Source organism: Ursus maritimus, assembly GCF_017311325.1.
Source record: "Ursus maritimus isolate PB19 chromosome X unlocalized genomic scaffold, ASM1731132v1 scaffold_X1, whole genome shotgun sequence".
In the NCBI taxonomy this organism is placed as follows: Eukaryota; Metazoa; Chordata; class Mammalia; order Carnivora; family Ursidae; genus Ursus; species Ursus maritimus.
Genome location: NW_024423319.1, coordinates 66,946,986 through 66,971,774, shown reverse-complemented (window position 1 = coordinate 66,971,774; position 24,789 = coordinate 66,946,986). Strand labels below are relative to the sequence as shown.

At 39.9% G+C, this 24,789-nt stretch overlaps 1 protein-coding gene across 5 annotated transcripts in view; it reads left to right on the top strand.

Moving 5' to 3' along the window:
• The first annotated feature begins 4,828 nt into the window (after positions 1-4,828).
• ZC4H2 (zinc finger C4H2-type containing) overlaps positions 4,829-24,789 on the top strand; it is a 51,100-nt gene continuing 31,139 nt past the window's right edge. Inside the window, exon 1 of one of the 5 annotated variants that reach the window (XM_040630631.1) lies at positions 4,829-4,996. In XM_040630631.1, coding sequence (XP_040486565.1) covers positions 4,944-4,996 — 53 coding nt within the window. In that variant the 5' untranslated portion in view covers positions 4,829-4,943. Of the gene's footprint in view, positions 4,997-12,505; positions 12,541-24,789 lie in introns of those variants that run through there. The other 4 variants (XM_008710684.2, XM_040630626.1, XM_040630629.1 and 1 more) reach the window with 4 other exon arrangements.

Here is a 24,789-nt window from a genome sequence, read left to right as displayed (position 1 = left end):
TATAACTGCTCTGTCTCCAAAAAAACCTGCAATCTTGCTGAGGCCAGGGCCTATGTCTGTTATATCTACTATGGGATCTCGCTTACATACCATAGTGCCTGACATAATAGGTACACAATAAATATTTTTTAGCTGAATGACCAAAAAACTTTGACTCATTTTTCTCTTAGAAATGCTACTTAAAGGGCGTCTGGGTGGCTCAGTTGTTAAGCGTTTGGCTCAGGTCATGATCCCAGCGTTCTGAGATCGAGCCCTGCGTGGAGCCCTGAATCGGGCTCCCTGCTCAGCGGGAAGCCTGATTCTCCCTCTCCCACTCCCCTGGCTTGTGTTCCTTCTCTCATTGCCTCTCTGTCAAATAAATAAATAAAATCGTTAAAAAAAATAAATGTTACTTAAGAAACATGATTTGAGAAACTTAATAAGTACTTTTCAGTACTTTTTAAAAAATTTTTTTATAATAATTTGTTATTATGTTATGTTTGTCACCATAGAGTACATCATTAGTTTTTGATGTAGTGTTCCATGATTCATTATTTGCGTATACCACCCAGTGCTCCATGCAATATGTGCCCTACTTAATACCCATCATCAGCCTATCCCAATCCCCCCACCCCCTCCCCTCTGAAGCCCTCAGTTTTTTTCCCAGAGTCCATAGTCTCTCATGGCTCATTCCCACTTCTGTTTACCCCCCTTCATTCCCTTCCTTCTCCTACCGATCTTCCTGCTATTTCTTATGTTCCATAAATGAGTGAAACCATATGATAGTTGTCTTTCTCTGCTTGACTTATTTCACTTAACATAATCTCCTCCAGTCCTGTCCATGTTACTGCAAATGTTGGGTAATCGTTCTTTCTGATGGCTGAGTAATATTCCATTGTATGTATGGACCACATCTTCTTCTTTTTTAAATAATATTTTATATTATGTTAGTCACCGTACAGTATATTCCTAGTTTTTTATGTAAAGTTCCATGGTTCATTACTAGTGTATAACACACAGTGCACCATGCAATACGTGCCCTCCTTAATCCCATTCCCCTACCCCTCTCCCCTCTGAAGCCCTCAGTTTGCAGTACTTTTTGAAATGCAATTCAGATTTAAAGTTGTTGTTGCATCTCTGCCTCCTCTTTTGGTTCAGTTCAGTATTGAAGCACAGGAAAAGACACATGAATTCAAACATTTTGGCTCTCCTCTTAAATCTTGATCTATTTCCTGAAAGCATCATGTCAACAAGCAACTGGCTGGCTTCTCCTTTGCCAATTCCTTGCATTTTAATGGTATTCACCCCAACATCCCTTGCCCTTCTTACTTGTTTCTTACAAAGAAGGACAATGTTGGTCCTGATAGGACTAAGGTTTTTTTTTCCCCTGCCACCTCAAATCAGTTTTTCTAATAAAATAATGCATTAGAACCCACTGCTAGCACATCTTATAAATGTCCTCTCATCCATCACAGACTCCTAATCAACTGAGAGTTACTGAACACTTGCTATAGGAAGACTACCAGCTTGGCTTGAAGGTATTGTTTTAAGTACTGCTTCAGGAGAAGGGGAAGAAGGCTATAATTTATTTCTATTCCCCTCTCTTATCTTTAAAATTTTCCTCCCCTTCCTTGCTAGCCTGGTTTCTTACAACTCAGTAAAGAGCAGGTGAGATACCTGTCATTAAAGAGGTCAAGAAGTCAAGATAAACTCATAGATGAACACTTTCCTTAATTTGACACCTTGATTGTTACACATAGCACAAACCTTCCAAGCTCTAGGTGCTCCCAAGATCCCTCCTCCTAGATTAACTGTCATCTCTTTTTAATGTCTATGGATTGGGTGCATAGGACATACTTGGCCCTCTGCAGGCTACCCATATTGGAGAATACCATTTTCCTGAAATAACAGATATTTGGATTCCATGGGGACCACAGCAGCTTGATACAGGCAGTGTGGGGGCTACAGGAAGAGTAGAAGACCCTGAATTGGGAGTCTTGTTTCTGTGTCAGACAGGGTGGGTGACTTTGGACAGTCCTTTGCCTCTCTTGGCCTGTTTCCTCATCTGTGAAATGGGGTTTTAGTGAGGCTTGAAAGACAAGATATTTGCAAAATTACTTTCAAAATCAGACTGTGAAGCTATCAACACATTTCATTTACACAGATGCAAAGCCACGTCTAGACCCTTACCAGATATGTGAACAGAGCAAGATTAATACTCTAAGAGTAAGTGGATAGTGAAAGAAGAAACATTAGTTTTAAAATCTATAAGGAAATTCCAAAATTGCTTCCCACACATCACCATACACACCTTCCATTTCTCCTTAAACCAGAGTTAATTCATATTATTAAGCAATTTATGTTTGACATAAATACATACATCTAAGACCCCATTTTACTTTTGATATACATATTTTTTTCATACAGATTTCCTTTTTAATCTACAACTAACTTGGTTCAACCTGAGCCCAGGCTCTAGTTTTATAACTTAATGTGTGACCTTGGGCCAAGCCACTTTTCCTATATGAGTCAGTTTTCTTCCTTGTAAAGGGGGATGAATCTACTTACCACTTTCATAGTGGTTGTGAAGATGAAATGAAGGACTGCACATGCACCTCTCAGCACAGTAGCTGATGTAGGTCACACATTTACACGGACTTGTTCCCTTCACCCTCCTCTTGCAAGACAGGACTGGGGCCAATTCTTGCCTCTGGACTCTATGGTAGTGTAGCTCATACCCACAGTCTTTGTGACCAACTAACTCTATAGTCTTCAAATGCTTGCTAGTAGCACTATATGACAGGGATCTTCAAGACTGTGAAGAAAGTATTAGACGATACCGCTGAGAATTTCCTGGTTGTGAAAGGTATGTCTGGGATCCAAAGAAGAGAAGGCCTTTAATTTTTTCCCTAGAGAACTCTTTAACTCAGTGTGGATATTCAGAATGTCCTGAGATTTATATTCCACTAACTTTTCTCTAGCATCTAAAAAATATCAAGCCCTGTATTCTGCACCACTGGGGATGTTTTCATTGAGCACTCACAGCAAGCCTTTAAAGTGGGGCTAAATAGGTTCATTTTTCAAATGAGAAAACTGAGACCAAGAAAAAGAAAGAACAAGCTCAGAGAGAGTTCTGATTCACCTTTAGTTGGGAGTGAACCAAAGTCCTCTTTTTATCTGAAGCCCAGCTCTCTGGGCCTGTGCTCTCAGAGCAACTGTTTCTTACATGCTCTCATCATCTCTTAATCATTTTCCACTTTGCCACTAGAGTCACCTCCCTAAGACATCCCTCCAATCTTACTACTCCCATGCTTTGAAACAGAAAATAATTTGGCATTATTTGGCACACAGTAAGCACTTAATAAATGCATATTGAATAAATATGTGCTTATATGATTAAGACCAAATTCTTTAGTGTGACATTCAAAGTCTTTCACATTCTGGCTCCAACTTATCTTTTCTACATACTTTTCCCACCTCCACACCCCATATATGAACCTTATACCTCAGACACCATGGCCCACTTATCCTTTCCTTTCTATATGTATTGTGCCCTCCCCTGGAAAGTCCATCCTCCTCAATGGTCTGACAAATTCTCAGTCATCTTTTGAGACCTATTTACATCTTCTCTGCTCCGGTTACTCCTTATCCATTCCTGTATTATGATAGAACACTGCACTGTAATTAATGGGTCACCTTACAGTCTCCTGTTCCTCAAAGCTGAGGACTTGTTTTTATTTATTTTTGCCTCACCCAGTGACCCCCCCCCCCAAGTACCTCCTTCATTGACTGGCAAAATCTGTTCAAAATAGCCGAACTGTGGAAGGAGCCGAGATGTCCTTCAACAGATGAATGGAAGAAGAAGATGTGGTTCATACATACAATGGAATATTACCCAGCCATCAGAAAGGATGAATACCTACTATTTATATCAACATGGATGGAACTGGAGGGTATGATATTATGCTAAGTGAAATAAGTCATTCAGAGAAAGACAATTATCATACGGTTTCACTCATATGTGGAATATAATAGCACAGAGATCATAGTGGAAGGGAAGGAAAACTAAATGGGAAGAAATCAGAGAGGGAGACAAGCCATGAGAGACTCTTGACTCTGGGAAACAAACTGAGGGTTGTAGAAAAGGAGTGGGTGGGGGGATGGGGTAACTGGGTAATGGGCATTAAGGAGGGCACCTGATCTGATGAGCATTAGGTGTTATACACAACTAATGAATCATTGAACACTACACTACTTTGAATTTTAAAAAAAGAATAAAAAGATCTGAGCTCAGTAACTGTTTTTAGAATGGATGGAGGGCTGAAAGGAACTAGGTCACTCCCCCATTCCCCCAGCTTTAGCATCTGCTCCCTCCTTCCTCCCCCGCCTCTTCTCTAATCCCACCCCCCCCATCTCCATCTGAATGCCAAAGCCACTAATTCCCAGGCAGCAGCCGGAACACTCAACATCTCAAAACAGAATTCTTCTACAGAGTTTTTCACCAGCAGGAAAGCGTCCACTAATTAGGGACTCCTGGTTACCTTTTTGGGAGTGGGTAGGCGTAAGGGCCCCGGGAAGGGTGTGAGTACATCTTTTATATCTCCAGTTGCATTCTGGGGTATTTTTTCCCCATTTTTTTCCGCACAGGCCAGTCGAATATCCTCGTTCCCTTGAACACCTCAGAACCTTTGACATGATAATCTGTGACAAATTGATTTAAAATGTGACTGCAGGAAGAGAAACAGGCTTGTCTCGCTTGGCCTTCTGGGAGTTGTAGTCCCGCTGGTCCCTGGGCTGCCTGGCTGGTCCTGGAGCTGAGGACTACAGCTCCCAGGGCTGCTCTGAATCCCTACCGCACAGGCTCAGAGCCCCATGCCCGGAGGCGGTGGTTACGCTGTGTCTATTGTATCCCTGGTCCTGTGTGTTTGTACACTTCTCGGGAGGTGAAATTGAGAGTGAAAAGCATGGCAGATGAGCAAGAAATCATGTGCAAATTGGAAAGCATTAAAGAGATCAGGTAAGTGGAACATTGCAGTGCCCCTCAGACCCCTTGAGGCCCCCCAAATCCCCCGCTGCGGGAGAGAGCTGAGTTGCCTATGGAAAGTATCTATTGTTAAGCTACTTGTGGAGAGGGGCCGGAAAGGAACACCTTACGGAATTCAAGCATGGGAGGGAGGCTGGAAAGTGTCGGAACTGAGGCTAGCGGAGAGACTGACCAGGAGAGACTTCTTGCCAGATGTCAGAGAGAAAGCCAGATGGAGACACAAGGGAGTTGGGGAGGACGGGGCGGGGGTGGGAGTGGGCGGTGGGTGGTGGGAGTGTTGGTTCCAAGACAGCTTTTTTCATCTTGGGGTGGGAGTTGGGGGACAGCATTCTTAGATCCATTTTTTTTTTTTAGTGTTTGTTTGCTCCATGGTGTATGTGACTCCTTGCTCTTTCGGAGTCAAGATTTTTTCCAATCTCCTGATCAACTTCAGGACCTAGAGCTCAAGCTAGCCTTTTAGAGAGCAAAGTCCAGCGCACTGGGGCTGGTGGTCGCTGCCAGGAACTGAGAGCTGGGGGTGCAGAAGTAGCCTGCAGGCTGGGACTGGTAGGAAGGCAAGCACTCGCGCGTGTGTATTTTTTGCATTCATTCACCACCTTCTTCCTCTCCTACCCGGTGCTCTGTAAGGGGGATGGGAGCAATGGGGACGGGGGAGGCGGTGGCTGCGCCAGATGGTGGGAGCTCAGCTGCAGCTCTAAGGTGCCAGAGGTCAAGGGCAGGCCAGCAAAGTGGAAGTTGCCTGCGACCCCTTCCTTCCAGGCACAGCTTTGGCAGGAGATGATGTTGTCCTTGCTCAGAACACAATATCGCCGGACAAGTGGACTGTCTGGGCTGGCGCCAGGCTTTTCCTTCACCTACTCTGCTTTGCCAGAACCAGTCCTCGCCGGCCCCAGCTTCCACCCTCATTCTGAGAGTGGCCTGGGTTGGACAGTCTCCCTTTAGTGTTTTCATCGAACCTGGGGAAAAGGATGTGGATATCAAATGTGTCTCTTTAAGAAATAAGACTTTGGATCAAGAGACTTAACCCTTGGAATGAATGTCTTTGGTGAGACTCACACATTGTAGGTGGTGTAGGGAAGCACTTGAGCTTTTTTGTCCTTTGGAGGGATTGCATCTCTACTTCTGCAGGGGTGTAAAGGGAAGGGAACTGTGATTTATTGAGCACCTGGTGTGCCCAGTTCATTGACCCACTATTGCTTATTTCAGCAAGAGTCCTGAGAGCTTCCTACACCTCATTACAACTGGGAAATGGAAACTCAGAACATTTAGGTAACTCTCCCAGAACCAAACAGCTTGAAAATGCCAGATTTTGACAGGAACCCAGTCAATTTGTGTGCAGAGGCTCTGGTTTTCACACTCTATCCCACAGAGGGTCTAGGAAAGGCTGGAGAGGGGGGTTATGTTGCAATATTTTTCTGCAGAATCATAAGGAGTGAGTTACTTTGGTGTGCCAAAAGGCCAGCTATCATAATAACAATGTAGCTAGTAAGAAGCTTAGGCCTGCAAGTGAAGAGACTAGATTTCTACTCTTACTGAACTTTAAAGAAGCCTCTGCCCAACCCCCAAAAGAAGGTATGGTTGGGAGAAGAAGTAACCCTTCCTAGTGGAGACCACATGGGGAGACTACCCTCACCAGTATAAACCAGGCATTCCTACTGCTAGCTGGGATGGCTACATCAGAGTCCTGCAGAGAGGGCTGAACTCCCACCAGCAACCAGCAATAACAAGGAGTCCCTTGCAAACCTGGGGGTCAACCAGAGACCTAGTGAAGAACCTGAACTTATACTCCTCATTTCCTGCACAAGGAACATGTCAGGTCTGCAAAACCAAAAGATTTAAAAGAGATCTATTGTCCAAATTTAATTTTTAGAAAAATCACTTGCCATACCAAGATTATCAATTTCAATGACAAGAGAAAGTAAACCCTTGAGAATATTGAGATGACACAGATATAAGAATTATCTTACAAAGATTTTAAAGGCTATTGCAAAAATGATTCACTAAGTGATTGCAACATACTTAAAACAAATAGTAAAATCAAATATCTCAGCATATAAATAGGAAGTCTCAGCAAGGTTATATCAAACATAAGGGAGAACCAAATAGAAATTTGTGAACTGAAAAAAATACAATAGCCAAAATACACACACACACACACACACACACACACACACACACCGAATAGATGGGCTCCACAGCAAGATGGAGAAGACAAAGGAAAAAAGTCAGACAACTTAAACATCAAACAGTAGACATCTCACAATCCAAACGAAGGAGAATTAGATTCTCCCCCCAGAAAAAAGAAAGAATTAAGCAGAGCCTCCAGGCCTTTGGAACTATAACAAAAGATCTAACATATATGTCAACAGACTCTCAGGAAGAGAAGAGAAAGATTCAGGACTAGGAAAGTACTTAAAGAAATAGTGGCTAAAACTTCCCAAATTGAGCAAAGGATATGAACCCCCAGATTCAACAAGCAAAACAAACACCATCAGGATAAACATGAAGAAATTCACACCAAGACACATCATAATCAACCTTCTGAAAACAAAGGGCAAAGAAAAGATCTAGAAAGCAACCAAAGAGAAACAACACTTTAAACCTTCAGGGGGAAAAATTTAGAAGACAACAGATTTCTCATCAGACAGCTTGCTTTAGACAATTTTACAGTAATATACAAAGGTTACGTCACTTTGTTTAAGAATTTAAAGTGGGGAAAAGTACTATAAATACGTATGTTCACACGTGGCACAGGTAAACATGTAATGGGAGGGGGAAAGAAGGAGGGAGCAAAGGAAGGGGTAGAAGGAACTGGAGAAAGGAACTCACATTTGTCAATCACTTAATTTCAGAGCCCTTGGCTCATTTATATTTAATCTTTGTAGTAGAAATCTATGGTAGGAATTATTATCCCCATTTTACATTTAGGATACTGAGGTTCAGAGAGGTGAGGTAACCTATCTATGGTCACACAGCTAGAAAGGAAGAGAGAATATATCCTCCTATTCACATGGCATATGCATTTCAGTAAATGCTGATACTCTCATTAACTATTATTTACAGTTCTTCAACTGCTCTAGTCTGAAATCCCTAGAAGGTATGAGCAGAGCAGCCTATTTCTGCTAAAAAATAATAATGTCACTTCTGAGCTTAAGTAGCAGTGATGAGGGCAACCTCACCAAAAGGCCTGATTAAAACAAACTGGAAGCTAGACAGACCCCCAGGCCCAGGTCCAGAAAGAAACACATTCATACTCAGTGTTAATGCATAACAATGGCAGAATTTGAAATGGGATAGGCTGGTGATGGGTAATAAGGAGGGCACGTATTGCATGGTGCACTGGGTGTTATATGCAACTAATGAATCATCGAACTTTACATCAAAAACCAGGGATGTACTGTATGGTGACTAACATAACATAATAAAAAATATTTAAAAAAAGGGAAATGTTTCAAATTCTCCAACCACATACCACTCCCCACTCCTGACTCTGACCACATGTCCAGCCCTGTCTTTCCTTCCAGTCCCAACCACACTCCCAATACTGTGTTTCAAAACACAGCCCCCAAATCTCACACTGGTCTGTTTTGCCAACCCATTCATTAGGCTTTCAATTGGTGGTGAAGGAGCATGCAGATATGTAGAAAGGGGAGGAGGAGACAAGAACAAAAGAAAAGATGGAAAGAAAAGGAGAAAAGAAGCTGAGGCAGAGAAAGCGAATACAGCCACCACTAGATGAACCAAAGACCTTCACCAGCTCCAGAAATGCATACTAGTATCCCCTTATCATGCACATTCCATTCATACACACACATTACATTCTCCCATGCCCTGGTGCACACATATCTATACACAATAAGTTTTCCCCACTTAGGAAAGAAAAACACATTTTGGAAGTAAAAACAGGTGTACCTCATTTTATTGTGCTTTGCAGAGAGTTTTGTTTGTTTTCCTTTGTTTACAAATTAAAGGTTTGTGTCAACCCTGCATCAAGCAAGATTTTGGGTGACGTTTTTCCTATAGCATTTGCTCACTTCATGTCTCCATGTCATATTTTGGTAATTCTTGTAGTATTTCAAACTTTTTCATTATTACTGTTTTTGTTATGGTGATCAGTGGTTAGTGATCTTTGATGTACTATTGTAATTGTTTCAGGGTGTCCTGAACTGCACCCATATAAAATGGTGGACTTAATCAACCAATGTCTGTTTTGACTGTAATACTGCCCAACTGTTTTTCCACCTTTCTCCAACACCTTGAGCCTCGCTATTCAATGAGACTCATCAATATTGAAATTAGGCAAATTAATAAGCCTACAATGATCTAAGTATTCAAGTGAGAGGAATGCATCTCTCACTTTAAATCAAAAGCTAGAAATTATTAAACTTATTGAGGAAGGCAAGTCAAAAGCTGAGATAGGCCAGCAGCTAGGCTTCTTGTGCCAAACAGTTCACTAAGTTGTGAATGCAAAGGAAAAGTTCTTGAAGGAGTTGAAAGTACTGCTCCAGTGAATGATAAGAAAGCAAAACAACCTTATTGCTGATATGGAAAAAGTTTTAGTGATCTGGATAGAAGATAAAACAAGTCACAACATTCCCTTAAGCCAAAGTCTAATCCAGAGCAAGATGCTAACATTTTTCATTTCTGTGAAGGCTGGGAGAGTTGAGAAAGCTGCAGAAGAAGTTTGCAGTTAGCAGAGGTTAGTTCATATGGTTTAAGGAAAGAAGCCTTCTCCATAACACAGAAATATAAGGGAAGCAGCAAGAACTGATCTAGAAGCTGCAGCAAGTTATCCAGAAATGTAGCTAAGATCATTAATGAAGGTGGCTACATGAAAAAAAACAGATTTTCAATGTAAATTAAATAGCCTTATATTGGAAGTAGAGGCCATTGAGGGCTTTCATAGCTAGAGAGAAGTCAATGCCTAGTTTCAAAGTTTCAAAGAACAGGCTGACTCTCTTGTTAAGGGCCGATGCAGCTGGTGACTTTAAGTTGAAGCCAAGGCTCATTTACCATTTTGAAGGTCCTAGTTCCCTTAAGAATTATCCTATATCTATACTGCCTGTGGTCCGTAAATGGAACAACAAAGCCTTGATGAGAGCACATCTGTTTGCAATATGGCTTACTGAATATTTTAAGCCTACTGTCGAGACCTACTATTAAGAAAAAATAATAATTCCTTTCAGAATATTGCTAATCATTGACAATGCACCTGGTCATCCAAGAGCTCTGATGGAAACAAATGACGAGATTAATATTGTTTCCATACTTGCTAACACAGCATCCATTATGTAGCCTATGGATCAAGGAGTAATTTCACCTTTAAGAAATAGATTTGCTAAGGGCGTAGCTGCCATAGATGGTGATTCCTCTGATGGATCTGGGCAAAGTAAATTGAAAACCTTCTGGAAAAGGTTCATTCTAGATGTCATTAAAAACACTCATGGTTCATGGGAAGTAGTCAAAATATCAACATTGACAAGAGTTTGGAAGAAATTAATTGCACCCTCTCAGATGACTTTGAGGGGTTCAAGACCTCAATGAAGGAAGTAACTGCAGATGTAGTAGAAATAGCAGGAGAACTGAAATTAGAAATAAGACCTGAAGATATGACTGAATTGCTGCAATCTCATGATAGAACTTAAATAGACAAGGAATGGAAGTGGTTTCTTGAGATGGAATCTACTTCTGGTGAAGATGCTGTGAAGATTGTTGAATTGACAACAAAAGATTTAGAATAGTACATAAATATTAGTTGTTAAAGCAGCAGCAACATTTGAGAGGATTGACTCCAATTTTGAAACAACTTCTGTGGGCAAAATGGTATCAAACAACATCACATGCCACAGAGACATCGTTCATGAAAGGAACAGTCAATTGATATGGCAAACTTCATTGTCTTCCTTTAAGAAATTGCCAAAGCAACCCCACCTTTTGTCAACCATCACCCTGATCAGTCAGCAGACATCAAGATCAAGGGAAGACCCTCCATTAGCAAGAAGATTATGACCCATTAAAAGGTCACACGATAGTTAGCAGTTTTCTAGCAATAAAGTATTTTTTTAAAGATTTTTATTTATTTATTTGACAGAGATAGAGACAGCCAGCAAGAGAGGGAACACAAGCAGGGGGAGCGGGAGAGGAAGAAGCAGGCTCATAGTGGAGGAGCCTGATGTGGGGCTCGATCCCACAATGCCGGGATCACGCCCTGAGCTGAAGGCAGGCGCTTAACTGCTGTGCCACCCAGGCGCCCCAGCAATAAAGTATTTTTTGCTTAATGTATGTACATCTTTTTTAGACATAATGCTATTGCACACTTAATAGACTACAGTACAGTGTAAACACAGCTTTTTATGCACTGGGAAACAAAAATATATTGGCTCTTCTTATTGCAATATTCACTGTATTGCAGTGATCTGGAATAGAACCCACACTATCTCAGAGACATGTCTGTTTTGTGGTGTGAAGTAGATTCCCTTAAGTGTAAGTTTCTACTCTGAGTCCTCTCTTTTTCTTTCTTTATACATTCTCCTGGATGACCAGCTATACTCCCATGGCTTCAAATATTATCTTCAAATCCCCAATCTCTATTCCCCTAGCTTCCTTTCAAACTTCAGCCCAATACATCCCACACTGTAGTGGCTTTGTCCACCTGGTTGTTCCACAGATGCTGCTTAAGTTGGCCAACTCTTATGACTTTGTCTCTCCCTACCCCAGTCCAGGTTCTGGTTTAATGCCATTATTCTCTGAATATAACTACTGAAACCTAAGTGTCAGTGTTGCTTACACTTTCTTTTTTACAGTTTATCTCTATCTCTGTCTCTTAGCAAGTCATACTGTTTCTATGTTTGCCATATGGGTCAAATTTCTGCCTCACCCTCCACTTCCACAATGACTGCCACATTTTATGCCTTCATCATGACTGAACTGCATATTTGTAATTCTACCTATAGAATTCTTTCCTGTCTTCATTCTCCTTCCCTGTATTCAATGCCATCCATGTTGCTATAAGAACTATCTTCCTAAAGCATTAGTGTTGTTATGTTCTCCCTGAAACACATTTATTAACTTCCCATTGCCTATAGCAATAGTTTTCAAAACACAGGTCATGAATGTTATGTTTCATGAGAAGATTAATCAGTTGCCAGTAGCATCTAAAAAATATTTTAAATATATTTTTATTTAAATGCAACTAGCCATCAACTACTATATGTACCTCATTAGTTTCAGATGTAGTGTTCAATAATATCAGTTGCATGTAACACCCAGTGCTCATCACATCACATGCCCTCCTTAATGCTCATCACCCAATTACCCCTTTTGGCAAGCCTCAGGTTCTCTCATGTTTTTTCTCCCTCTCTGATGACTTCCCATTCAGTTTTCCCTCCCTTCCCCTACAGGCCTCTGTGCTGTTTCTTATAATCCACATATGAGTGAAAGCATATGATGATTGTCTTTCTCTGACTGACCTATTTTGCTCAGCATACCATCTAGTTCCATCCACATCCATGTAAATGGTAAGTATTCATCCTTTTTGATGGCTGAGTAATATTCTATTGTATATGTATACCACTTCTTTATCCATTCATATGTCGGTGGACATCTCAGCTCTTTGCACAGTTTGGCTATTGTGGACATTGCTGCCAAAAACATAGGGGAGCAGGTGCCCCATTGGGTCACTACATTTCTATCTTTGGGGTAAGTACCTAGTAGTGCAATTACTGGGCCATAGGGTAGCACTATTTTTAACTTTATGAGGAACATCCATACTGTTTTCCAGAGTAGCTGTACCAGCTTGCATTCCCACCAACAGTGTAAGAGGTTTCCCCTTTCTCCACATCCTTGCCAACATTTGTTCTTTCTTATCTTGTTAATTTTAGCCATTCTGACTTGTATGAGGTGGTAACTCACTATGGTTTTAATTTGTATTTTCCTGATGACAAGTGATCTTGAGAATTTTTCAGGTCTCTGTTGGCCATTTGTATGTCTTCTTTGGATAAATGTCTGTTCATGTCTTTTGCCATTTCTTGGCCGGATTTTTTTGTTTTTTGGGTGTTGAGTTTGATAAGTCCCTTATAGATCTTAGATACCAGCCCTTTATCTGATATGTCATTTGTATATTTCTTCTCCAATTCCATAGGTTGTCATTTAGTTTAGTTTCCTTTGCTGTGCAGAAGCCTTTTATCTTGATGAAGTTCCAATAGTTTAATTTGCTTTTATTTCCCTTGCCTTTAGGGACATACCTAGCAATAAGTTGCTGGGGCCAGGGTGGAAGAGGTTGCTGCCTGTGTTCTCCTCTAGGGTTTTGATAGAATCCTGTCTCAAATTTCCATCTTTCATCCATTTAGAGTTTATCTTTGTGTATGGTGTAAGAAAATGGTCCACTTTCATTCTTCTACTTGTGGCTGTTTAATTTTCCCAACACCATTTATTAAAGAGTCTGACATTTTTTTTCTCTTAGATATTATTTCCTGTTTATTGAAGATTAGTTGACCATAGAGTTGAGGGTCCCTTTCTGGGTTCTCTATTCTGTTCCATTGATCCATGTGCCTCTTTTTCTGCCAGGACCATACTGTCTTGATGCTCATAGCTTTGTAATGTAGCTTGAAGTCTGGCATTGTGGTGTGCCCAGCTTTGGTTTTATTTTTCAACATTTCCCTGGCAATTCATGGTCCTTTCTTGTTCCATACAAATTTTAGGATTATTTGTTTCAGCTCTGAGAAAAATCGATGATATTTTGATAAGGATTGCATTGAATGTGTAGATTGCTCTGGGTAGCATAGACATTTTCACAATATTTGTCCTTCCAAACCATGAGCATGGACTGTTTTTCCATTTCTTTGTGTCTTCCTCAATTTCTTTCATAAGTTTTCTAGTTTTCTGAGTACAGATCTTTGCCTCTTTGCTTAGGCTTATTCCTAGGAATCGTATGGTTCTTGGTGTAATTGTAAATGGGATTGATTCCTTAGTTTCTTTTTCATTTGTCTCATTGTTAGTGTATAGAAAAGCGGGGCGCCTGGGTGGCTCAGTTGTTAAGCATCTGCCTTCGGCTCAGGGCATGATCCTGGCATTCTAGGATCGAGCCCCACATCAGGCTCCTCTGCTGGGAGCCTGCTTCTTCCTCTCCCACTCCCCCTGCTTGTGTTCCCTCTCTTGCTGGCTGTCTCTCTCTCTGTCAAATAAATAAAATCTTAAAAAAAAAAGAAATGCAACTGATTTTTGTGCATTGATTTTGTAATCTGCCACGATGTTGAATTACTATATGAATTATAGTGATTTTGGGGTAGGGTCTTTTGGGTTTTCTACATAAAGTATCATATCATCTGCATAGAGTGAGAGTTTGACTTCTTTTCCAATTTGAATGCCTTTTATTTCTTTTTGTTGTCTGATTGATGTACTATGACACAACAGTGGTGAGAGTGGGCATTGCTGTCATGTTCCTGACCTTAGGGGAAAAGCTCTGTTTTTCCCCATTGAGAATGGTATTTGCTGTGGGCTTTTGTAGATGGCTTTTATGATATTGAGGTAAGTTCCCTCTATCCCTACAATTTGAAGAGCTTTTATCAAGAAAGGATGCTGTATTTTGTCAAATGCTTTTTCTGCATCAATTGAGAGGATCATAAGGTTCTTGTCCTTTCTTTTATTAATGTGATGTCATGTTGATTGATTTGTGAATATTGATCCACCCTTGCATCACAGGAATAAATCCCACTTTGTTGTGGTGAATAATCCTTTTATTGTACTGTTGGATCTTATTGGCTAGGATCTTGTTGAGTATTTTGGCATCTATGTTCATGAGGGATATTGATCTGTAATTCTTTTTGATGGGATCTTTCTCTGGTTTTTGATCAAGGTAATGCTGTGCTCATAGAATGACTTTCCTTCCCTTTTTATTTTTTTAAACAGTTCAGAAGAATAGGTATTAGTTCTTACTTAAAGGTTTGGTAGAATTCCCCCTGGGAAGCCATCTGGTTCTGGACCCTTGTTTGTCGGTAGATGTTTGATTACTGCTTCGATATCCTTGCTGGTTATGGGTCTGTTCAGATGTTCTTCCTGTTTCAGTTTGGTAGGGTATAATTTTCTAGGAATGCATCCATTTCTTCCAGATTGCCTAATCTGTTGGTATATAATTGCTCATAACAGATTCTTAAAATTGTTTGTATTTCCTTGGTGTTGGTTGTGATCTCTCCTTATGTTCATGATTTTATTAATTGGGGTACTTTCTCTTCTTTTAATAAGTCTGGCTGGGGAATTATTAATCTTTTTTATTGAAATTCAATTAGCCAACATCATTAGTTTCAGATACAGTGTTCAATGATTCATCAGTTGCATATGACACTCAGGGCTCATCACATCCTGTGCCCTCCTTAATGCTCATCATACAGTTACCCCATCTACCCACCAACCTCCCATTCTGTAACCCACAGTTTGTTTCACAGAGTCAAGAGTCTCTTTTGGTTTGGCTCCCTCTCTGATTTCTTACCATTCCTTCCCTTCCCTTATGATCCTCTGTGCTATTTCTTATATTCCACATATGAGTCAAACCATGTGATAATTGTCTTTCTCTGCTTGATTTATTTCACTTAGCATAATGGCCTCCAGTTCCATCCACGTAAATGGTAGGTATTCATCCTTTCTGACGGCTGAGTAATAGTCCATTGTATGTATGAGCCACATCTTCTTTATCCATTCATCTCTTGAAGGATGTCTCGGCTCCTTCCACAGTTTGGCTATTGTAGTCATTGCTACTCTGAACTTTGGGGTGCCTGTACCCCAGCATTTTACTCTATCTTTATCTTTGTGTGATACCCAGTACTGCGATTGCTGGGTCTTCATTTAGCTCTATTTTTAACTTATTGAGGAACCTCCATACTGTTTTCCAGAGTGCGTGTACCAGCTTGAATTCCCAACAACACTGTGAGAAGGTTGCCCTTTCTCCACATCCTCGTGAACATTTGTGGTTTCCTGTCTTCTTAATTTTTGCCCTTCTGACTGGTCTAAGATGGTATCTCATTGTGGTATTGATTTGTATTTCCCTGATGACAGATGATTTTGAGCATTTTTTCAGGTCTCTATTGGCCATTTGTGTGTCTTCTTTGGAGATGTGTCTGTTCATGTCTTCTGCCCTTTTCTTGACTGGAATATTTGTTTTTTTGGGTGTTGAGTTTGATAAGTTTTTTATAAATCTTGGATACCAGCCCTTTATGTGATATGTCATATTCAAATATCTTCTCCCATTCCATAAGTTGCTTTTTAGTTTTGTTGACTGTTTCCTTTGCCGTGGAGAAACTTTTTATCTTGATGAAATCCCAATAGTTCATTTTTGCTTTTGTTTCCTTTGCCTTTATAGACGTCTTTTGCAAGATTGTTGCTGTGGCTGAGGTCGAAGAGGGTGCTGCCCGTGTCCTCCTCTAGTATTTTGATGAATTCCTGTCTCAGCTTCATGTCTTTCATCCATATTGAGTTTACCTTTGTATATGGTGTAATAGAATGGTCCAGTTTCATTCTTCTGCATATGGCTGTCCAATTTTCCCAGCACCATTTATTGAAGAGACTGTCTTTTTCCATTGGAAATTCTTTCCTGCTTTGTCAAAGATTAATTGACCATAGACTTGAGGGTCCGTTTCTGAGTTCTCTATTCTGTCCCATTGATCTATGTGTTTGTTTTTGTGCCAGTACCATGCTATATTGATGGGCACAGCTTTGTAATATAGCTTGAAGTCAGGCATTGTATTGCCCCAGGTTTGATTTTATTTTTCAACATTACCCAGGCTATTCAGGGTCTTTTCTGGTTTCATAGAAATTTTAGGATTGGTTGTTATAGCTTTGTGAAAATTGTCAATGGTATTTTAACAGGGATTGCATTGAATGTGTAGATTGCTCTAGGCAGCATAAATATTTTCACAATATCAGTTCTTCTGACCCACGAGCATGAAATGTTTTTTCATCTCTTTGTGTCTTCCTTAATTTATTTCATAAGTGTTCTATAGTCTTTAGAGTACAGACATTTTACTTCTTTGGTTACTTTTATTCCTAGGTGTATTATGGTTTTTGGTGCAACTGTAAATTGGATGAACTCCTTGATTTCTCTTTCTTCAGTCACATTGTTAATGTATAGCATTGCAACTGATTTATATGCATTGATGTTATATTCTGCCACATTGTTCAATTCCTGTATGAGTTCTAGCAATTTTGGGGTGAAGTCTTTTTTATTTTACACATAAAGTATCATGTCATCGGTGAAGAATGAGAGTTTGATTTCTTCTTTTCCTATTTGAATGCCTTTTATTTATTTTTATTTTCTTATGCTGAGGCTAGGAGTTCTCGTATTATGTTGAACAACAGTGGTGGAAGTGGGCATCCCTGTCATGTTCCTGGCCTTAGGAGAAATGCATTCAGTTTTTCCACATTCAAAATGATATTCACTGTGGGTTTTTCATAGATGGCTTTAATGATATTGAGGTATGTTGCCTCTATTCCTACACTTTTAACCGTTTTAATCAAGAAGGGATGCTATTTTTTGTCAAATGTTTTTCCTGCATCAATTGAGAGGATCATATGTTTTTGTTTTTTCTTTTATTGATGTACTCTATCACATTGATTTGTTTGTGAATGCTGAACCACCCTTCCACACCAGGAGTAAGTCCCACATAGTCGAGGTGAATAAACCTTTGAATGCAGTGTTGGATTCTATTGGCTAATATCTTGGTAAGTATTTTGGCATCCTTGTCCATCAGTGATATTGTCTATAATTCTCCTTTTTGATGGGGTCTTTCTCTGGTTTTGGTATCACAGTAATGCTGGCCTCAAAGAATGAGTTTGGAAGTTTTCCTTCCATTTCTGTTTTTTGAAACAGCTTCAGTAGAATAGGTATTATTTCCTCATTTAAACATTTGTTTAAATGTTCCCCTGGAAAGCCATCTGGCCCTGCAGCCTTGTTTTCTTGGAGGGTTTTGAATACTTCTATTTCCTTGCTCATTATGGTCTGTTAAGATATTCTACTTCTTCTTGTTTCAGTTATGGTAGTTTATAAGTTTCCGTATATGCATCCATTTCTTCCAGATTGCTTAATTTTTTGCCATATACTTGCACATAATACTTAAGATTTTTGGTATTTCTTTGGTTTTGGCCATGATCTCTCTCCTTTCATTCATCAGTTTAGCAATTTGGGTGCTTTGTTGATCTGTTCTACTGTTGTTCTGGTTTCTATTTCATTGAAATTGCCTCCAATCTTCATTATTTGTCTTCTACTGCTTGGTTTAGGGTTTATTTGCTGTTCTTTCTCCAGCTCCTTTAGATGTAAAGTTAGCGTGTGTATTTCAGATTTTTCTAATTTCTTGAGAGAGGCTTGTACTGCAATGTACTTCCCTTTTAGGACTGCCTTTCTTGTATCCCAAAGATTTTGAGCAGATGTGTTTTTATTCTTATTAGTTTCCACGAAATTTTAAAATTCTTCCTTTTTTATTTAAATATAATTAGCCAACATCATTAGTTTTTGGTGTAGTGTTCAATGGAAATTCTTTAATTTCTGTTTTGACCCATTCTTTGTTTCATAGGACTCTTTTTAACCTCCATGTGTATAAGTTCCTTCCAAATTTCCTCTCATGACTGAATTCACATTTCAAAGTATTGTGGTCTGAAAATATGCAGGGAATAATCCCAGTCTTCTGGTATTGGTTGAGACCTGAATTGTGATCCAGTGTGTTATCTATTCTGGAGAAAATTCCATGTGCACTGGAGAAGAATGAGTATTCTGTTGTTTTAGTTTGGAATGTTCCGTATATATCTGTGAAGTCCATCTGGTCCATTATATCATTCAAAATCCTTGTTTCCTTGTTGATCTTCTGCTTAGATGATCTGTCCATTGCTGTGAGTGAGGTGTTGAAGTCCCTTACTATTAATTTATTATTTTCAATATATTTCTTTACTTTGGTTTTTAATTGGTTGGTATAATTGGCTGCTCCCATGTTGGGGGTACAAATATTTACAATTTTTAGAGCTTATGGTTGGATAGACCGTTAAGGATGATATAGTGTCCCTCTTCATCCCTTACTCCAGTCTTTGGTTTAAAATCTAATTTGTCTGATATGACGATTGTTACCCCAACTTCTTTTGAGGTCCATTAGTGTGATAACTGGTTCTCCACTTTCAGTCTGGAGATGACTTTAGGTCTAAAATGAGTCTCTTATAGACAGCATATAGATAGGTCTTGCTTTTTTATCCATGCTGATACCCTGTGTCTTTTGATTGGAGCATTGAGCCAATTTACATTCAGAGTAACTATTGAAAGATACGAATTTAGTGTCACTGTATTACCTGTAATGTCCCTGTTTCTGTAGCTTGTCTGTTTCTTTCTGGTCTGTTTTCTCTCGGGCTGTCAGACTACAGAATCCCCTTAATATTTGTTGAAGTTTGGTTTGGTGGTATCGTATTCCTTCAGTTTCTGTCTGTCCTGGCAGCTCTTTATCTCCCCTTCCATTCTGAATGACGGCCTTGTTGGATAAAGTATTCTTGGCTACATGTTCTTCTCATTTAGTACCCTGAGTATATGATGCCAGCCCTTTCTGGCCTGCCAGGTTTCTGTGAATAGGTCTCATGTTATTCTGAAATTCCTCCCTCTGTAGCTAAGGAGACTTTTGTCTTGAGCTGCTCTAGGATTTTTCTCTTTTTCTCTGAAATTTGCAAGCCTCACTATTGTATATTAGGGTGTTGATCTATTCTTACTGACGTGGGAAGCGAATCCTCTCTACCTCCTGGACATAAATACCTGTTTCCTTCCCCATATTAGGGGAGTTCTCACCTATGATTTGCTCAAATATACCTTCTGGCTCTCTCTCTCTTCACCCTCCAGCACCCCATTAATTTAACATTGGTACGTTTCAGGACATCATTGATTTCTTGAAGTCTATTTTCATGGGCTATTAGTAGTTTTTCTCTTTTTCTCAATTTCCTTTATTTCTATCAACTTGTGTTCTTTTTTTTAATGATTTTTTATTATATTATGTTATATTATATTATATTATATTATATTATATTAGTCACCATACAGTACATCCCTGGTTTCCGATGTAGGGCTTGATGATTCATTAGTTGCATATAACACCCAGTGCACCATGCAATACGTGCCCTCCTTACTACCCATCACCAGCCTATCCCATTCCCCGAGGCCCCTCCCCTCTGAAGCCCTCAGTTTTTTTCCCAGAGTCCATAATTTCTCATGGCTCATTCCCCCTTCTGTTTACTCCCCTTTCTTCTTCCCTTTCTTCTCCTACCGATCTTCCTACTTCTTATGTTCCACAAATGAGTGAAACCATATGATAATTCTCTTTCTCTGCTTGACTTATTTCGCTCAGCATTATCTCTTCCACTCCCATCCATGTCGCTGCAAATGTTGTGAAATCGTTCTTTTTGATGGCTCAGTAATACTCCGTTGTATATATGGACCACATCTTCATCCAGTCATCAGTTGAAGGTCATCTCAGCTCCTTCCACAATTTAGCTATTGTGGATGAACATTGGGGTGCATATGGCCCTTCTCTTCACTACGTCTGTATCTTTGGGGTAAATACCCAGTATTGCAATGGCTGGGTCATAGGGCAGCTCAATTTTTAACTTTTTAAGGGACCTCCACACTGTTTTCCAGAGTGATGTGGGAGGCCTTTCTCCACATCCTCTCCAGCAATTGTTGTTTCTTGCCTTGTCAATTTTTGCCGTTCTGTTCTACATAAGGTGGTATCTCAATGTGGTTTTGATTTGAATTTCCCTGATGGCTAATGATTTTGAACATTTTTTCATGTGTCTGTTAGCCATTTGTATGTCTTCATTGGAAAAGTGTTCATATCTTCTGCCCATTTTGTTAGCCATACATCTTCATTGGAAAAATGTCTGTTCATATCTTCTGCCCATTTTTTGATTTGATTATTTGTTTCCCTTGTATTGAGTTTGAGAGGTTCTTTGTAGATACTGGATAGTAAACTTTCATCTGTAGTATCATTTGCAAATATCTTCTCCCATTCCGTGGGCTGCCTCTTAGTTTTTTTGACTGTTTCTTTGGCTTTGCAGAAGCTTTTTATCTTGATGAAGTCCCACAAGTTCATTTTTTCTTTTTTTTCTCTTGCCTTTGGAGATGTGTCATGAAAAAGGTTGCTTTGTCTGATGTCGTAGAGGATGCTACCTATGTTCTCCTCTAGGATTTTGATGGATTCCTGTCTCACATCGAGGTCTTTCATCCATTTGGAGTTTATCATTGTGTATGGTGTGAGGGAGTGGTCAAGTTTCATTCTTTTGCATATATCTGCCCAATTTTCCCAGCACCATTGAGTGAAGAGACTGTCCTTTTTACACCGGATGTTTTTTCCTGCTTTGTCAAGGATTAGTTGCCCAAAGAGCCGAGGGTCCATTCTCTATTCTGTTCTCTCTTCTGTTCCATTGGTCTATGTGTCTGTTTTTGTGCCAGTACCATGCTGTCTTTGTGATCACAGCTTTGTAGTACAGCTTGAAATCCGGCATTGTGATGTCCCCAGTTTTGTTTTTCCTTTTCACCAGTCCCTTGGCGATTCAGGGCCTCTTCTGGTTGACACAAATTTAAGGGCTGTTTGTTCCAGTTCTTTGAAAAACGTCATTGGTATTTTGATCAGCATTGTAAGTGTAAATTGCTAAGGGTAGCATAGACTTTTTAACTATGTTTATTCTTCCGATCCATGAGCATGGAATATTTTTCCATCTTTTTCTGTCTTCTTCAATGTCTTTCAAGAGTGATTTGTAGTTTCTATAATATAGTTCCTTTACGTCTCTGGTTAAGTTAATTCTGAGATATCGTATGATTTTTCTCTTTCTTCAGTCTCATTGTTCATGTGTAGAAATGCAACTGACTTCTGAGCATTAATTTTGTATCCCACCGTTTATTGAATTGCTCTATAACTTTTAGTAGTTTGGGAGTGGATTCTTTTGGGTTTTCCATATAGAGTATTATGTCATCTGTGAGGAGAGACAGTTTGACTTCCTCTTTGCCAATTTTAATACATTTTATCCCTTTTTGTTGTCTGATTGCTGTTGCAAGGAATTCTAGTACTATGTTGAATAATAATGGCAAGAGAGGGCATCCTTGTCGTGTTCCTGATCTTACGGAAAGGCTTTCAGCTTTTCCCCATTAAGAATGATATTCACTGTAGGCTTTTCAAAGATGGTTTTTATGCAATTGAGGAATGTACCCTCTATCCTTACACTCTAAAGTGTTTTAATCAGGAAAGGATGCTAGTATTTTGTCAGATGCTTTTTCTGCATCAATTGAGAGTATTGTATGGTTCGTGACTCTTGTTGATATGATCTATCACACTGATCGATTTGTGAATGTTGAACCACCCTTGCACCCCAGGGATGAATCCCACTTGGTTATGATGGATAATCCTTTTAATGTACTGTTGGATCTTGTTGAGAATTATGGCGTCCATATTCATCAGGGTTATCGGTCTGTAATTCTTTTTGATGTGGTCTTTGCCTGGTTTGGGGATCAAGGTAATACTGGCCTCATAGAATGAGTTTGGTAGTTTTCCTTCTGTTTCTATTTTTTGAAACAGTTTCAGAAGAACAGGTATTTTTTCTTCTTTGAATGTTTGGTAGAATTCCCCAGGGAATCAATCAGGCCCTGGACTCTTGTTTTTGGGGAGGTTTTTCATCACTGCTTCAATCTCTTCATATTTAATCCATCTGTTTAAATAATCAATTTCTTCCTGTTTTTGTCTTGGTGGTTTGTAGGTTTCCAGGAAGGCATCCATTTCTTCCAGATTGTTTAATTTATTGGCAGAAAGCTGTTGATGAAAGTTTCTAAAACCAGAGCTCCAGTTTTCAGTCTGGTTGTGTGCGCGCCCGCTCCCGAGCACTCGGTTTCAGTGTAGTTCGAGTGAGCGCTCCAGAGCTCCAGTTTTTAGTTTGGAAGTGCATGCTCCCAAGCTCCCAGTTTTAGTCCAGTTCTAGTGAGCGCTCCGGAGCTCCAGTTTTCAGTATGGTCACATACATTCCTAGGCTCACGGTCTCCATCTGTTTTTTTGAGGGTGCCAGTCCACCAGTCCGGCCAGCTCCCCAGTGCAGGAGTCTACTGCTCCCCGGCATCTGAACATGGCGGCTCCCTCCCCATTCCATTTATCTTCCAATATCTGTGCGCAGATTCACAGCTCCCTGCTTCATACCTCAATACTCAATGCTGGAGATGTTCATTTGTAGAGATCTAGATGTATCTTCCTGCGTCTAAGGCTGATTCTGTGGGTCTTCAGGATGGTCTGGTACATATTCAGCTCGACTCAGGGGGCCAGCTGAAAGAGGGGACCCCTTCTCCTTTGCCATCTTTTTCCCTCTTCCTCAACCTGTATTGTAGATTACTTACTCTCTCTTCTGCCTCAGTCACCATAGCTGTTTTAGCATCCAATTTAGACTGCATCTCAGTTATAGCATTTTAATTTCAGCCTGATTAGATCTCATTTATGTACTATGAGATTCTCTAGTGCCTTTTGTTTTTTTCAAGCCCAGCTATTAACTTTATTTATTTAGTTAGTTTTAAAGATTTTATTTATTTATTCGACAGAGATAGAGACAGCCAGCGAGAGAGGGAACACAAGCAGGGGAGTGGGAGAGGAAGAAGCAGGCTCACAGCGGAGGAGCCTGATGTGGGGCTCAATCCCACAATGCTGGGATCACGCCCTGAGCCGAAGGCAGACGCTTAACCGCTGTGCCTCCCAGGCGCCCCACTTTTATTTATTTTTTTAATAATAATTTTTTATTATGTTATGTTAGTCACCGTGCAGTACATCCTTAGTTTTTGATGTAGTGTTCCATGATTCATTATTTGTATATTAACTTTATAATTGTTATCCTGAATTCCATCTCTGACATCGTACTTATATCCTTATTGGTTAGGTGTGTGGCAGAGAATATTACCTCTACTTCTTTCTTTTATTGCCATTTCCTCCTGCAGTTAATTTGCCCAAAGTACAATGGATGAGCGAGTGAGGAGAATCAAAAAATATCAACCATGACCCAAGCAAAATACAGAGTAGAAAAATCTGAAGCAGTCAGAAAACAAACCAGAAAAGCAAACAAAAACAAAACAGAAGAAAAGGAAACAAAGAAAATGTTAGTGGGGGGAGAAAGAATATAATCTCACAAGGTAGACAAAATGGGTGATCCACTTATTCCTTTTTTTTTAAGATTTTATTTTTAAGTGATTTCTTTTTTTTTAATGTTTTTTAATTACATTATGTTAGTCACCATACAGTACATCCCTGGTTTCTGATGCAAGGTTCGATGATTCATTAGTTGCGTATAACACCCAGTGCACCATGCAATATGTGCCCTCCTTACTACCCATCACCAGTCTATCCCATTCCCCCACCCCTCCCCTCTGAAGCCCTCAGTTTGTTTCTCAGAGTCCATAGTCTCCAATGCTTCACTCCCCCATCTGATTACCCCCCTTTCTTTATCCATTCTTCCCCTACCGATCTTCCTAGTTCTTATGTTCCATAGATGAGAGAAATCATATAATTGTCTTTCTCTGCTTGACTTATTTCACTTAGCATTATCTCCTCCAGTGCCGTCCACGTTACAGCAAATGTTGAGAACTCGTTCTTTCTGATAGCTGAGTAATATTCCATTGTATATATGGACCATAGCTTCTTAATCCAGTCATCCGTTGAAGGGCGTCTCGGTTCCTTCCACGATTTGGCTATTGTGGATAATGCTGCTATGAACATTGGGGTGCATATGGCCCTTCTCTT